The sequence below is a fragment of the Balaenoptera acutorostrata genome, chromosome 10, assembly GCF_949987535.1.
Source record: "Balaenoptera acutorostrata chromosome 10, mBalAcu1.1, whole genome shotgun sequence".
Taxonomy (NCBI): Eukaryota; Metazoa; Chordata; class Mammalia; order Artiodactyla; family Balaenopteridae; genus Balaenoptera; species Balaenoptera acutorostrata.
In genome coordinates, this window is record NC_080073.1 from 78,570,444 (window position 1) to 78,586,898 (window position 16,455).

General features: G+C 35.2%; 1 protein-coding gene across 3 annotated transcripts in view; it reads left to right on the top strand.

Annotated features, from left to right (window-relative positions):
• CD2AP (CD2 associated protein) overlaps window positions 1-16,455 on the top strand; it is a 113,692-nt gene that overhangs the window by 37,028 nt on the left and 60,209 nt on the right. For all 3 annotated transcript variants that reach the window (XM_057555136.1, XM_057555134.1, XM_057555135.1), the window contains exon 3: window positions 12,154-12,307. In XM_057555136.1, the coding sequence (XP_057411119.1) occupies window positions 12,154-12,307 (154 nt within the window). The remainder of the gene's footprint in view (window positions 1-12,153; window positions 12,308-16,455) is intronic.

Sequence of the window (16,455 nt, forward strand, 5' to 3'; positions counted from 1 at the left end):
TCTCTCTCTCTCTCTCTCTCTTTTTTTTAAGGGAAGGTGACTTTTCAAAGAAAATATATTGAAGTAATAGAACAGTGGTTAAAAAATAAGTTAAAAAGTTCAGTAAAAGTATTAATATAGTTCTCTTAATTGTGTGCTGATGCAGTCCCTCTGCTGATATGTAGTCCCAGTAGTGGAGATGACCTATCATGGGACTCCATTTTAAAATATATTTTACTTCCTTGTTACAGTACAGCTAATACTAGAACTTGAGTTTAACGAACTGCCTGCTAGTAGAGGATGCTGTTTGAGTGTACTGGGAAATGGAGGGAAGCTTAATCTGGGATTAAAATTAACCACAGGGTGGATTAGAGTTGGAGACATCAATATGAACTCATGTTTAGTTTAAAATATAAACAGATACGTACAGAAATAATGTTATATGTGTGTGTTTATACTTTGGTTAGTACACACACACATATATATATATCTCAGTTCTTTCACTGAGGGCCTAGAAGCAGTGACACACCAGTACCAGTGAGTATACCCAGTGCCCAGATCTTGGTTTCAAAATATCATTCTCCAGTAAAAGGAAGCAGGGCTCCTGGGAGGAGTGGCTGATTCTATGGAGGGAACAAGGTATTCACAAGATGAGCCTGGAGCATCTAGTAGTGTCAGAAGTAAGGAAGAGCTCAAAAAAACAAAATGATGGGCCCATGTCACAGCAGCATAGGAGCCAACCTGAATGAGCTTCCAGTGTCCAGAGCGGGAACAATTGGAGCAACAAAATAACCTAGTATTTGAAGAATAAATATACATGAGCTTAAATAAATAAATGCTGATATAAATAGATTGTTGAGTAAATAAACAGGAGAGAAAGGATAAATCTTGCAGAATTATTCCAAGTAATATTTGTAGATACTACCCCCACCCCCAAGCATCCTTCAGGTGTGGGCTGGACTAAAGAATAGATGGAAGAGAAAAATAGTAACTTTACAATGGCAAATATTGGCAAATATTGCCTTAACCAGTCTATTTTCAGTGTCCCTTTGCAATGTTAGTTCATCTTTATTTGACTTAGAAAATATTTTATAAAGAATGTAGAACAAGGATCCATGAACTTAATGTAAGAATGTTATCGTTTTGTTATTTTTGCTTGAGTGTTACTTTATAATGAAGAGATAGAACATTACAGGTAAAATTGAGTTCTTTGTTACCCCCTTCACATTTTCCTCTCTCCCAACCACCTGTATTCTGAAGTTGTATGTATCCTTCTAATACATAGTTTTATATATATTTATCTGTGTGTAAACAAATAATGTTTTGTGTGATTTAGACATTTACATAATTACTATGTCCGACTGCAACTTTTTTTATTTTTTTAAGAAAGGTGAGTAACAGACTTCTGACTTTCTTTTTTTTTTTTAATAATTATTTATTTATTTATTTTTATTTATTTATGGCTGTGTTGGGTCTTCGTTTCTGTGCGAGGGCTTTCTCTAGTTGCGGAAAGTGGGGGCCACTCTTCATCGCGGTGCGCGGGCCTCTCACTGTCGCGGCCTCTCTTGTTGCGGAGCACAGGCTCCAGACGCGCAGGCTCAGTAGTTGTGGTTCACGGGCCTAGTTGCTCCGCGGCATGTGGGATCTTCCCAGACCAGGGCCCGAACCCGTGTCCCCTGCATTGGCAGGCAGATTCTCAACCACTGTGCCACCAGGGAAGCCCCCGACTGCAACTTTTTAAATAAACATGAGATTATGCTGTGGATACATAACATAGTCACTTCTTCTAAAGTGTGTTTTATGATGCTAGTTAGCTCACAAGTGGTTGGTAAATAGAGGAACAATGTCAGGACAATGGGAAAGTTGTATTTGTTTATTTTCTAGGCAAGGTGAGCTGTGATAGAGTGTAGAGTTTTAATTTCAGCAAGAAAGGGATAGGCGCTCAACTTGGCTGCTTGCATACTTGCATAGACAGGAATTCTTTTGGCTCTTAAAACCTTTTTTTTTTTTAATTGATCATCTGTACCTGGATATTTTCCTCAAAGTTACACAGTCCTAGCATGATAGTACTTTTAACTTCTGGTGCTTACCTCTGCTTCTATCTGCATTATCTTAGTATCCACAAGCCAGCATTTCTCTTTTATTGTTTTTAGGCGTTTTTAATAACTCCTGAGGAATCCATTCATCAGAACTCCTTGGGTAATCTTAAGTTATTGCTCGTCTTCTGAGATTCCAATTATTGTTATTTATTCATTTATTTTCACTTTTAGTGTTCGGTTCCCAAAGTTGCATAGGTTTAGAGTAGTCTATCCCAAATTCTACTTTTTGCATAATTATTGGTATTTTCAGTATTTGATTTAGAAGTTTTCACATAATGAGTGGTATTTTTTTGTGTGTGTATGTGGTTTTTTTCCAGAACTTCAGGTGTTTAGGAATAGACATATAGTGCACATATAGTAGAAATTCCTTTAGCACTAGTTAATTTTTTTTAATAGCCATATAGTATTCCATTCTATGTCTTTACCATATTTTATGGTATATTTAGCTATTTTCTAATTTTTAGTTATTAAAAACAGTGCTTCAGTGAACATCCTTTTGTAGGTTATGTGCATAGCTGAGAATTGGCTGCATCCTTGTGTATGCCCATATTCAGCTGTACTAGATATTGTCAGGTTCCTCACTAAATAAATATGCCAGTTTAAACTCCTACCAGTAGTGTAAAGAGTATCTTTCTTTAATGTTCTCGTTTGATACCATCAAATTTTCTTTTTTATTCTGTATTCTGTATCTATATAATGTCCAGAATTTAAACAGTGCTTAGTGGGAGAAGTAGGGAAAAGTATATCTATTCCGTCTTTCCACAAGATAATCTAGATGGTGATGCATTTTAATAGAGATTGCAATGCACTTTTTTTTTTTTAAGTCTGTATTTTTTTAATAAATTTATTTATTTTATTTATTTACTTTTGGCTGTGTTGGGTCTTCGTTGTTGCACCCGGGCTTTCTCTAGTTGTGGCGAGCGGGGGCTACTCTTCGTTGCGGTGCGCAGGCTTCTCATTGCGGTGGCTTCTCTTGTTGCGGAGCATGGGTTCTAGGCATGCGGGCTTCAGTAGTTGTGGCTCGCAGGCTCTAGAGAGCAGGCTCAGTAGTTGTGGCACACGGGCTTAGTTGCTCCACAGCATGTGGGATCTTCCCGGACCAGGGCTCGAACCCATGTCCCCTGCATTGGCAGACGGGTTCTTAACCACTGCACCACCAGGGAAGCCCGTAATGCACGTTTTTAACAGTCTAAAAACTCACAGTAAAGAAGTTTCTCCTTTTAGAAGTGGTGTAGGAATAGCTGTTTTTTTCTTAAGCTGTGGTTATAAAGCTGCTGTTCAGAAAAATGTAATATTAGTTACCTTTAACACAAGAATAGCTTAGTGTTCAGTAAAAAGGTAATTCGCATATTTGATACCCTTTATTTTCTTTTAAGTTATGCCTTGCTTCTGAAGATTAAAATAACCATGAAAGTAGCTGACAGTGCAGTTGACTAGTTGCAGTCATTTAATAAATGTTAGTGGACTCTTCACTGATGAGTGTCGTTATGTGGTAAAGGGCATAGTCTGATCCACCTGAGAGTGAGTCAGAGGAGTTTGGGGAGGAGAATGGGAGGAACGTTAACTACTGAAGGTACATTTGACAGTTTTACAACTATTGAAGCACAGGGAGTATGGAGAAAGCAAGAGAAATACCAGTGAAATTGGATATAAAAGAGGTTAAAAGAAATATTTTTATTAGTTGTACTTAAAGAGTATTAGCAGGACAGTATTTGTGGTAGGGGATGCTAATGTTCGAGCTTTCTATTTATTTATTTTTTATTTATTTATTTTTGGCTGCGTTGGGTCTTCGTTGCTGCGTGCAGGCCCTCTAGTTGCGGTGAGCGGGGGCTGCTCTTCATTGCGGTGCGCAGGCTTCTCATTGTGGTGGCTTCTCTTGTTGCAGAGCACGGGCTCTAGGCACAGGGGCTTCAGTAGTTGCAGTATGCGGGCTCAGTAGTTGTGGCTTGCAGGCTGTAGAGCACAGGCTCAGTAGTTGTGGTGCACGGGCTTAGTTATTCCACGGCATGTGGGATCTTACTGGACTAGGGCTCGAACCTGTGTCTCCCACATTGGCAGGCAGATTCTTAATCACTGTGCCACCAGGGAAGCCCAATGTTTGAGCTTTGAAGCTTTTTTATGAGCTTTATACTGATTCTGGAGGTGCTACAGGTTATTATATGATCTGTTATTGTTACAGTGTTTTTACTTTAGTGCTTTAAAAAATAAGTGAATATGTTTACAGAAGCTGTCTCAGATGCTGGTAAGTGAATTGCTGTTCCTTATATTTTTAAACTTAAAGTGGAATTTTGGTCCCTTTTGAAGAGTTCTTATAGCTTGATAATGTGTTGTAGGCTTTTTGATATAATAAGGAACAAGGAAACAAAAGTTATTCACACTTAATCTGATAAGTGAATAAAAATCATTCGGTTGTTTTTTCTTTGTTTTGACTTAAATTTCTAGCAATTTTTTTACTCGTTTAGAAAAAAAGATTTAAATCATTGTACCTCCTTTTTTCTTAAATATTACACAGTTTGACAACTTATCTTGCATTCAAAAATGTTTGTTTTCATTTTATTTCTAGATTTCATAGGTTAAATGGCTAAGTAGACATTAAATCTTTAAACTTATTTAACATCTTTTTAAAAGGTACTTTTAAAGAAAATTTAAGTAGTAATACGGGGAATAAGATGATGATAAGATGGCTACTTTGGAAGGGTCTCAGTGATTCTTTTTTGTTTGTTTGTTTGTTTGTTTAAATTTATTTATTTATTTATTTATTTATTTTTGGCTGTGTTGGGTCTTCGTTTCTGTGCGAGGGCTTTCTCTAGTTGCGGCAAGCGGGCGCCACTCTTCATCGCGGTGCGCGGGCCTCTCACTATCGCGGCCTCTCTTGTTGCGGAGCACAGGCTCCAGACGCGCAGGCTCAGTAGTTGTGGCGCACGGGCTTAGTTGCTCTGCGGCATGTGGGATCTTCCCAGACCAGGGCTCGAACCCGTGTCCCCTGCATTGGCAGGCAGATTCTCAACCACTGCGCCACCAGGGAAGCCCTTTTGTTTGTTTTTTAAATATCACATTCTGATTAGTTTTAAAATCTTATTCCAGTATCTCCATAGAAAGAATATTATTTGAATGAAGGAAATGACAATTTGATTTTATGTGACCTTTATTTTTTTTAATTCCTTACTTTATGAAAACTGTTAGTTTGCTTAGATAAACCTCAGTGATGTTTTCAAGTATTAGGGGATGTATTGGTGACTCTAGTAGAACAGTTCAGGAAGCTAGCTTTATATCAGAAGAACGTTTGGTGCTTGATTTACTTTCATTAATTGGAAGCACATTAGAGGAGAAACAACTCTTGTTGACATCAGAATACTAAATGGAAGATAACTTATTGGGAGTTACAACAAAAACAATATATGAAACGTCAAAGTTGTCTATAGTTATGTATGATACATCTTAGTCCCTTTTTTGTTACATACTGTCAGACATTAACTATACACACTGATTAACAGCAATTCGTTCTGAGGTTTGGGTTATTTTTGATAATATTTTGAATCCCATGTAGACTATACTGATTGAGTTAGAGAAATAGTTCAATACAGGTAATGCTAGAAAAGACGTGTAAGGATTTAGATTTAGTGTGTACTCACACAACTAACACCTTTCTCTAAATGCCCTAGGACAATTTGTGGGCACATCAAATTCTTTATTAAAAAAAAAAAATCAGTGAAGTAATACAGGTTGAAACAAAGTTCAAACAGTATAGAAAGTATCTACTGTGAAAAGTACATTTCTTTCCTATAACTCTTTCCTAACTGCCTTCCACTTTTAGGGATTTGGTAGATATTTTAAAGACTGTTTTCTATAGAAAATGTTTTAAACCGAATTATTTGTACCCCCTCCTCCCTTTACATCCTGTTTTTCATACCACAAATTTACATTTGAGGCATTACTATATACATCATGTTAATGTTTACCTTGGACTTACCTGGAAAGTTAAATTTTAATTTTTGCCCTTAAAGAGTTAATAAATTTCTTTCTGCTAAGATATTTTAAGTTGTAGAAATAATTTAAACCAGGAAAGCTTGAGTGTCAGAAACTTGACTTCTGGGGTATCTCCTGGTTTTGCTTTGTGGATCAGTACTCATTACCTGCTTGTCAGTGTCATCTGTGACCTCAAGGAGTCCAGCAGCTTTGAGAGAAGGGTCGCCATGTAGGCCTGATGTCTTTTGAGTCATACATACTCTAGCCCTCATTCCCTGCAGTACTTATGCTAAAACTCTTTCATCCTAGGGCTGAAAGCTCAAATAACATTCTTGAATTACCAAAACTAGTATGAAAAGTATGACCATCATAAACTTTGGGGGCATTTTCAGTCCACTTCAGTAAGTGTTGTGTGTCTGAAAGAATATGGTTAAGAGAAGGGTTCTTTATTTAGTGTTTTTCCCACCCTGCTTCACTTGGCTCTCATTAACATTCTTGTGACAGAAAAAGGAAAGGAGTAGGATGCCATTGACAATGAATGTGCATAACTCCCCCCCTCCTTTCCTATTTTTGCCTTTTCCAAATTGGGGAGGGGCTGTTGAAATAGGGAGGCCCTTTGTTAAAATTAGAGAGACAGCAATTATGTGGAGAATAGCATATTTGAGGGAGAGAGAGAATAAGTTGAGAAACTTGCAGAATAGCCCTGGTATATTATATCTGTCATTGTTTTCCTTGCTAATTTTGATATGTTGGCACTCAGAAGGTATATACTGATTTCATATTATGGAGATTTTCTCCTGTTGGTCATTTTTCTTTAGACTTAAGGGTTTTTTGTGGATATCTATTTAATTTAATTGTAATAAAAACAAAAATCTAATGACTCAAGGTAGTTCCTCTGGATCATACCTTATATACTATCACTTATATTCCGAAAAACAAAATGAAAATTTTAGGAATGAGGTAAACCACTTTGTTATGTTGGAAACCTAATTTTTCAATTGTGGGTCTAATATTGACTCAGTCAAAGCTAAAACAGTGGACATATATCAAATAAATATTTAATCCTGCTTATTTTTCTTTTCTTTAGTAATATCACTCTTCCGTATCTTCTGATTTACGCTTCTGTAAAATGGAAGCACTAGTTTTATATAGCACTTCTGGAAGTCCTGAATGTTAAATTAAAAATAAGTGTAGTCCCCCCCCCACCCATCCATGGTTTTGCTTTCTGAAGCCTCAGTTACCCACAGTCAACTGTGGCCCGAAAATATTAAAACAGAAAATTCCAGAAATAAACAATTCATAAGTTTTAAATTGCGTGCCCTTCTGCCTAGGATGTGAATCATCCCTTTGTCCAGCATATCCTACCCATCACTTAGTAGTAGCCCTCTTGATTATCAGATCAACTGTCACAGTATTGCAGTGCTTACATTCAGGTAACCCTTATTTTACTTAATAATGGCCCCAAAGCGTTAAGAGTAGTGATGCTGCCCTTTCAGATATGTGAACGGAAGCCGTAAAGTGCTTCCTTTAAGTGAAAAGATGAAAGCTTCATAAGGAAAGAAAAAAAAAATCATATGCTGAGGTTGCTAAGATCTATGGTAAGAATGAATCTTCTATCTGTGAAATTGTGAAGAAGAAAAAAGGAATTCATACTAGTTTTGCTGTCTCACCTCAAACTGGAAAAGTTATGGTCACGGTGTGTGATAAATCCTTCGTTAAGATGGAAAAGGCATTATATTTGTAAGATTTTTCGAAAGAGAGACAGAAATGTCATTCACATAACTTTTATTAGAGTATATTGTTATGATTGTTCTATTTTATTATCAGTTGTTAATCTCTTACTGTGTCTAATTTATAAATTAAACTTTATCTTAGGTATGTATATATAGGAAAAACCATAGTATATGTAAGACTCAGTACTGTCTGCATTTCCAGGCATCCACTGGGGGTCTTGGGACCCTGTGGATAAGGAGGGACTACTGTATCCCTCAGATTTTAATTAGCATAAGCAGGACTGTACCTCTGTTGAGGGATTTGGTGATTAAGATATCTGTCTATTCCATTTGAGAAGGAAAAGGAAGCTCTTGCCATCTAATCTGGTTTTTATTATTCTTTGTGACCTTTGCTTCTATGTTGTAGAGGGTAATTGCTTTCTATTTTCAGATCATGGTCATGTACTGGCCATGATCAGATAACCAAATTGTAAAATAGATGTATTTCAACATGAAGGAGTGGTTTGTGAATCTTGTTGATTAACCTTTTATCTGTTTTTGGTTAGTGTAATCAGAATTAAGTATATTTGATTACCTTAGTAGATGGAGAGTAACTATATCTTCTCCGGCCTTTTTAAAGCTCCCCCTCATTTGCTTATATTTCTCGTCTTTTCCTTTAATTTGCTACTTCATACTCCTTATCCTACTTTCTTATCCTTATGAAACCAAGCAAATCAATATAGTACATTCTTATCTATATGGAGATTATCCACATTTTATTTTTTTCTTGGCCAATTTTGTATTGACATTACCTGTTGCGTAGGAGGCTTCCCTCATTTGTAGAATGAGATTTAGTTTTTTTGAGTCTGCTTTCTCAATACATGATACTTTCTCAAGTGAAGACACCTCTTTTACTGCATCTCCTGGAGTCATTTTCAAAGTCAGTAAAGGAAGCAAAGTTTGTAGGAAAGAGATGCTATAATGTTAATATGTGTTTTATTTACTGGCTGATTAGGTAAAAGGAAACAAAGGGCAGAAGAAGGAAGAAACACTGGAAGCCTTAAACACTTCATAGGTACTCAATATAATTGCTATTTAAGATGATAGCCAGAGAGTAATGTGGAGGTACTATGTGTCCAGGAATGAGGGAAGAGAATAGGTTGATGAGACAGAGAGAGAGAGAGAAAGAGAGAGGGAGTTTGTGTGTGTGTGTGTGTGTGTGTGTGTGTATCTGGTGGTAGTAGACTGTATCAGGGAGAAGTTCCAGAGGTGGAGGGGGTGGAGCCTAAAGCAGACTTTACCTTATTTGTAATTTTGCTTAGAGCTGAAAGTCGCTTGATACTTTTGGTAACATCTTAGTTGGCACTATGTATTTGGAAGGCTGTAAACCTGAGTTTTCCCTATTCAGTGTAGACTGTATGTATTTTTATTTTGTTTTCCTTCCCCTTGTGTGTTTTTTGTCCTCAGAAGATTTATTATACCTAATATTCATGGATTTGATTATGTCTCAGTGAATATTGAAGGTCCTCAAAATGTTTCTAGAGCTTGAGCAATATGTTGTAAATTAATATTTTTAGAAGCGGGAGACATTGTCATTGTCTTAATATATCATACTTGTTTATGTGGTTAATTTTTATTAAAAGATAACACAAATATCTAGTTATTTAGCTAGCGAACAGGATAGAACCAAGATTTATACCCAGGTCGTCTGTCTCTTGAACCTGTCTGCTGTCTCACATTTGCTCAGATTGGAATTCTTTTCCTAGAGGAATAAGATTTGAATATCAAGCCAAGTTCTTGGTCTCCTGTACCAACAATAGCTTTCAGCTTTTTTAGTTTTTATTTTATCTTTTTAAAATGTAGGTAGCCCAGTAGTGGGATTGCTGGGCCTTATGGTAGTTCTATTTTTAGTTTTTTAAGGAACCTCCATACTGTTCTCCATGGTGGTTGTATCACTTTACATTCCCACCAACAGGGCAAGAGGGCATATACCCTGAGAAAACCATAATTCAAAAAGAGTCAAGTACCACAATGTTCATTGCAGCTCTATTTACAATAGCCAGGACATGGAAGCAACCTAAGTGTCCATCGACAGATGAATGGATAAAGAAGATGTGGCACATATATACAATGGAATATTACTCAGCCATAAAAAGAAATGGAATTGAGTCATTTGTAGTGAGGTGGATGGACCTAGAGTCTGTCATCAGAGTGAAGTAAGTCAGAAAGAGAAAAACAAATACTGTATTCTAACACATTTATATGGAATCTAAAAAAAAGAAAAAGTTTCTGAAGAACCTAGGGGCAGGACAGGAATAAAGACGCAGACATAGAGAATGGACTTGAGGACATGGGGAGGGGGAAGGGTAAGCTGGGACGAAGTGAGAGAGTGGCATGGTCATATATACACTACCAAATGTAAAACAGATAGCTAGTGGGAAGCAGCCACATAGCACAGGGAGATCAGCTCGGTGCTTTGTGACCACCTAGAGGGGTGGGATAGGGAGGGTGGGAGACACAAGAGGGAAGGGATTTGGGGATATATGTGTACATATAGCTGATTCACTTTGCTGTACGGCAGAAACTAACACAACATTGTAAAGCAATTATACTCCAATAAAGATGTTTAAAAAAATAAATAAATAAAACGTAGGTGGCTCATGAGATGTTCAGGAGAATCCAAAATGAATACTCCTTGGCATGTTGAGGTTGTAACTACCAGTTTTTACATAGATTTCATATTTTCATTAGATTGAAAAATATTTAGTACAGTCTGAAAACCATGAGGTTTTCATATGGTGTGTCATGTATTAATAGCAAATTGAAGTGTTCTTCCTTAAGTACATTACCAATAAAAATGAAGCAGTCACTATAGTGTGAAATGTTTTGTGTGTCTTCTATGATTTGTACTTTAATAATTTTCACAGTTTTTCATCAACTTAACAGTTTTCCCAAAATGGAAAACTTTTTTTCTGTTTGCAAAATGATATGCCTTGTTAAAAAACACAAACAAAGCAAACATCAAACACTTCTGAACAGTATAAAGAAGTCAAAGTAATCTGAAATCCTACCAGCGGGAGAGTAACAACTAGTTAACATTGCAGTAGACATAAACACCTGGAGATTCAGATTCTTTGTTAACTTTATATGTGAAAAATACCTGCTGGTTAGTGATTTACTTTCTTTTCAGTGGTTACTTTTAATGAACAGAAACTGTTAATTTTAGTATCAAATGTGTGCAGTAGGAATCCAGTTTCATCCCCTGCTCCCTAAATGTGGAGCATTATAAGCACCATGTATTTTAAGATTCAGTTTTTTCCCCTCGCTTTTTGCCTGTTGTAAATCAAGTTTGTCTGTTTATGGACTCCTTATTTTGTTTCATTATCAGTATGTCTGTTTTTATGCCAGTACACACTAATTTATAGTATCATATAGTTTTTCTTTATATCTTAGTTAAAAAAAAAAAGTCCCCTCACTTTCTTTTCACTGAAGTATTTTGGCTGTTCTTGGTCTTTTGTTCTTCTCTACAAATTTAGAACCAGTTTATTTAATTGCTCTCCCAAATCTGTGATATATTTATTTAGTTGCATTGCATCAGTTTTAGGGGAAAATGCTATCTTTATGATAATGAGTTTTCAATTACTGAACATGGCATGATTTCTCTTTCATATGTCTTCTTTTATGTCTTCCAATAAAACTTCATACTTCTTTTCATGAAGATTCACCTATCTTCTGTTAGACCTATGACTTAGGGTTTATCAAACTACAGCCCATGGGCCAAATCTAACCACCACCTGTTTTTATAGTGTCCATGAGCTGAGAATGCTAGCTAAGAATTATACAAATAGTTGGAAAAATTCGAATGAAGAACAGTATTTAATGACATGTAAAAAATCATATGAAATTGAAATTTTAGTGTTCATAAATAAAATTTTGTTGGAGCATAGCTCTGTTCATTCATTTAAGTATATGACTGCTTTTGCACTACAAATGGCAGAGTTCATTGTTGCAACAGAGATTGTATGGCTTGCAAATCCTAAAATATTTTACTATCTGGCCCATTATAGAAAAAGTTTGCCCACCCTGACTTAGAATTATTGTTTGTCTTATTGTTTGTTTATGATTGCAGGATTTCTTTGTGTGTTGGGATAGAGGTGGTGTTTCAGCCTCACTTTCTTTACCTCTATCTCTAGTTCTGATGAGACTTAAACTCCTAATAAGTCATTGTTACCAAAGTGTGTGATATTCTTTAGATATGTGTGGGCAGAGAAAAAGGTTGAAAACTGTTGATATTATGTTTTATATAATAATCACTGTACCTGGTTTTGGTATTTTACATTTGAGAATTTAATAAAATACAACTTAATTTGCCTATTTGCTGATTTCCCCTTTTGTAGGAAATAAAGAGAGAGACAGAATCCAAGGATGACAATTTGCCCATCAAACGGGAAAGGCAAGGGAATGTAGCAAGTCTTGTACAACGAATAAGCACCTATGGACTTCTAGCCGGAGGAATTCAGCCACATCCACAAACCAAAAACATTAAGAAGAGTATGTAAATAATTTTTTTCCTATTTATTTAAATCAAAATAGAATGTTGTTTTGTAACAGTCCATAAGTTATAGTAAGAAAAATTAGCTCAACCTTTTGTAGCAGACTACAAAAACTTCCTGCTTATTCTCATGTTACTAGTTATTGGCCCATGTATTCAGTCTTCATCTGGTAATCCAGCATGAGCTGCTGACAGCCGTCTGTAGGGATTGTAAATTAAGATATAAGGCATTGTTTTCTTATTAGTCTTAACACACTCTATTAAATAGTTAACACTTTGCCTTAAATTTACTTCAATACCATTTATTTAATGGGATGCTAAGATGTCTGCTCATCCTTAAGCAGTATAGAGGCAAGCATTTGATAAAACGTTTTCTTTAGTGGTTAGCCATCTGAACATGTACATTCAGTTTTCCAAGGTGGCTGGCCCAGCAGAGTGCTTTTTAAGTATTCAGTGTAAGTATGTTAAGAGAACAGTTTAGCATAGAGAGAGAACACCATGTTTGAAATCAGACATGAGTTTGATCTGTCTTACAACCTTAGATCACTTAAACTCTTGAGTTTTATTTTACTGCTGGTGAGAAAGTTGTAAGAAAAAAAGACTGGTAATATTGCTGTTCTCAAAAACTTAGTCTTGGAAAGACTGTTACTCAAAAAAGCATTAAACATATACAAAGAAGTACTACATTTATGGGAGCGGATAGTGTTTTAACATAGTAAACCTGAAGCCCCTTGAGAGACTGAAGTCTGACTACTATGTTCAATTTGATTTAATAAGTTATAAATGAGTATTTAACCACATTTATCTTCGATCAGTGTCTTTGATGTTGTGGTCCCTTGTGCTTGATGTTGGTACTAAAATGCCTTATGTACCAAGTACTCTATAATATAAAGAAATTTTGTTTACATACATTTCACAAATGTAAGACTATTTATGATTTTTATAGTCTCCTCATATCTCAACCTGTTACTTTCTATGCTACTGTCTATGAATTTGGGGAAACGTCCACTTTCTGGGTTATATCACCCTTTGATTATTTTCATAAAATGAAAACAGATTTTCATAAAAAACAGGTTTCATGACACTGAGACAGACCAATAAAGGGTTATACGTGTTCTTTGTTTCACAGTAAATGCAATGTACAAACAATATTTAGATATTACCCATACTGCTTTCAGCCTACTGCCTGAAGGTGGACAGTTTACTAGTTCTAGTTGTCTTCGATTCTTTAACTCTGTTTGGAGATTGGGGGATAGATAACAGAGTATTTCCACATCCTACAGGTGAATCTCTATATAGAATTTCTATGCACAAGGAGAATTTTAGACCCACAAAAGGGTTATTTATGACCTCTGTTATAAAACTTATTTACTACTTTCTTTAGCTTTACTGAGCTATAAAGGGACAAATTTCATCTTAAGTAGAGGCTGGACAAAGGACGTCAAGGTTATTTTGTCTCCTAATGGGAAAGGACTCTAAATTTTACCTTCCTTGAGAACCCTGGTCATAATTCATTTTCCTGTAAGAAGGAGAAACCATTATATAGTTGGTGCCAGGAGGCTTAGGCTTTTTCCTAAGGATCCTCCATAATTTGTTTTTAAGTACATGTGCTGCAAAGACTAAATTGGTCATTTGGTGCTAGCTAGCATTTAAAACAGGATGCAGGTTGTTTTTGCTTTCAGATTACTTTTCCAGGAAAAGCAGCTAATGTTTTTTTTTTTTATCAGATTTTTTTTTGTCGTTGTTACTGTTAGTTTGAATCATATCCTTAATTTATGGAATAGATCAGTTATTCAGAAGCTGTTCATTGTAATGTTAAATAGTAGTATATACCCTTTTAATCAATACCATTAATATTAAAAAAAAAAAACCAAACCATTTTAAAGGTTGGTAATGATAAAGCCTGCATTGTGAAGGTTCAGTTCAAATCTTTGTGTGCCAAGACAGGTGCATCTGCATGTGTGTTGAATTTTGTCTAAGCAACTAAAAGGAGAAGTTCAAATAGATAGTATGATAGATATCTGGAGACTGGAATTGTTAGCTATTTTTCTCTAGTCTCCAAAGCCAAAAAGTGTTGGCCTTTTTGCAAAGTCTAGTCACAAAACCATTGAAACTTTTGCTATTGTGTGTAAGTTAAGCATGTGTCTAGTTAAGCTAGAGTGAGCACAGAATATTTTCCAGGACAAAGTTGATTGCAATAAGTTGCTAAAGTTACAGAAAAGAACCAATTTACGCTTCTCATAGCAAAAACATGTACAAATGACATTACTGTTGAGACCCTTGTAAAATCAGGCACAAAAATAATGGTGTAGAGTAGTTTACTTGCACTAAAGAAATGACATCTTTCAACATCACAATTCTATATAACATACAGTGTGGAATATTAGTAGATATTTCACTTTACATTTGGAAAAAAATTGATGCCAGTTATGAATCTACTCATGGCATGTGTGAGGGAAGACATCAGTGCTTGTAACTTTGTATTCCTTATTAGTGGGAACTCATGCTACAGAAGTGATTTTTCATCTAGTTAATAATTATTTTGAATGTAAAAGATACATTTAGATTGATACTGATAGATCACTAGTAGTTATACAGAAAGAAATGATACATGAAAAATTAGTTGACTAAAATGCTAATCTACACAGTGTTTCATTCTCAGAGAACAGTTGATAGCATGCCTCCCAATTTTGAGTCATTTTTGAAGAAGATAATGAAAGTTCTGAATATCATCAAAATATGGTCACTGACTATACATCTTTACAGCAGACATTAAAAAGGGGGGGGGACATATTATTTCAGGCTCTGCTCTTTGACATTAAAATATTCTGACTTATAAGGGGAAACGACTCACTCAACTGACTCCTCCCCAGCTGTGGCCTCTCAAATGAATGGGGTAGGGTGTTTTGATTTTATTTTGAAAAACTTAAAATCTTACAGAAAAGTTGAAATAATAATTGTACACTAAACATGGTATATTCTTCACCTAAGCTGGCTGTTAACATTTCGTTATATTGGCTTTATCTCTATATACATGTATAAATAGATTTTTAAACTAAATCAGTTGAAGGTATGTTGTAGACATGATACCTCATCGCTAAGCACATGAGTATTTTTTATTCGTGATGGTGACGATAATGTTTTCTAAGATTTTGATTATCTTAAGTGGTATATCTCAGCAGTATAGCTAGAATCTTGAATAGCTTGAATTTTTCACTTAATAGCCTAAGTAATATGATTTTTTTATTGCTGAGGATAAGAAAAAAATTTTAAAGAAGATTCAACCATGTAGCAAATGGCTCAGTCTTAATGTTTCTTAACTCTTGATGATTATCTTTGCTTACTGGAGAACAAAATTGATTAAAAAATTTTTTTTTGTATTAGAAAATTTTAAATGCTATAATAAAATCTGAAGATATACTTTCCAGAACCAAATGGAACCAAAAATGGATCAGAAATCTTTTTGTTGCTATCTCTGAAATTTCAGCATTCAACCTCCCAGCTTCTGAGTGTGGTATGCTTTTTATTTTAGCATTTGCTGGAAAAATTAAAACAATATTCTTCAATAAGAAATAGTTCCACAATTTAAGAACTCTGTTTGATCTGAATATTTAGATCTATTTTTTAGAACCATGAAATACTTGCCATTTTTGATGACCTACATTTGAAAATACAGGATTTTCTGTTTTAATAGAAACAACAAGGAAGGTCACTTTAGTGTGTAATTTCACACAATTTGGTTTTGTTTTTCAAAAAATATAAAATATTTCTAAAAGGTTTTTCTGAAGTTATTTGACATTTATGTGTTGAATACCATAATACCTGTGGGTATGAAGACCATAAGAGCAATGTTAGTGTGGACAGTCAAATCTGCCAAATAAAGCTAGGTATGGATAATTATTCAAAACTCACAGTTTAACAGAGGAAAACATCAAGTTACTGTAACACAGGGGTGATAGTAATGATTATACCTCATAGAGTTTTAGAGGTATTAACACGTTAAGTAAATATTATAAGGAGTGCTCAATAAATGTTTGTAATTATTATTACAGTGCTTTATACTATTAAGAACCATACTAGAGATATATATATATAATGTGCAGTTAAGATTCAAATGAAAGGGCAGTTCTATACTGGAGTCATTGAG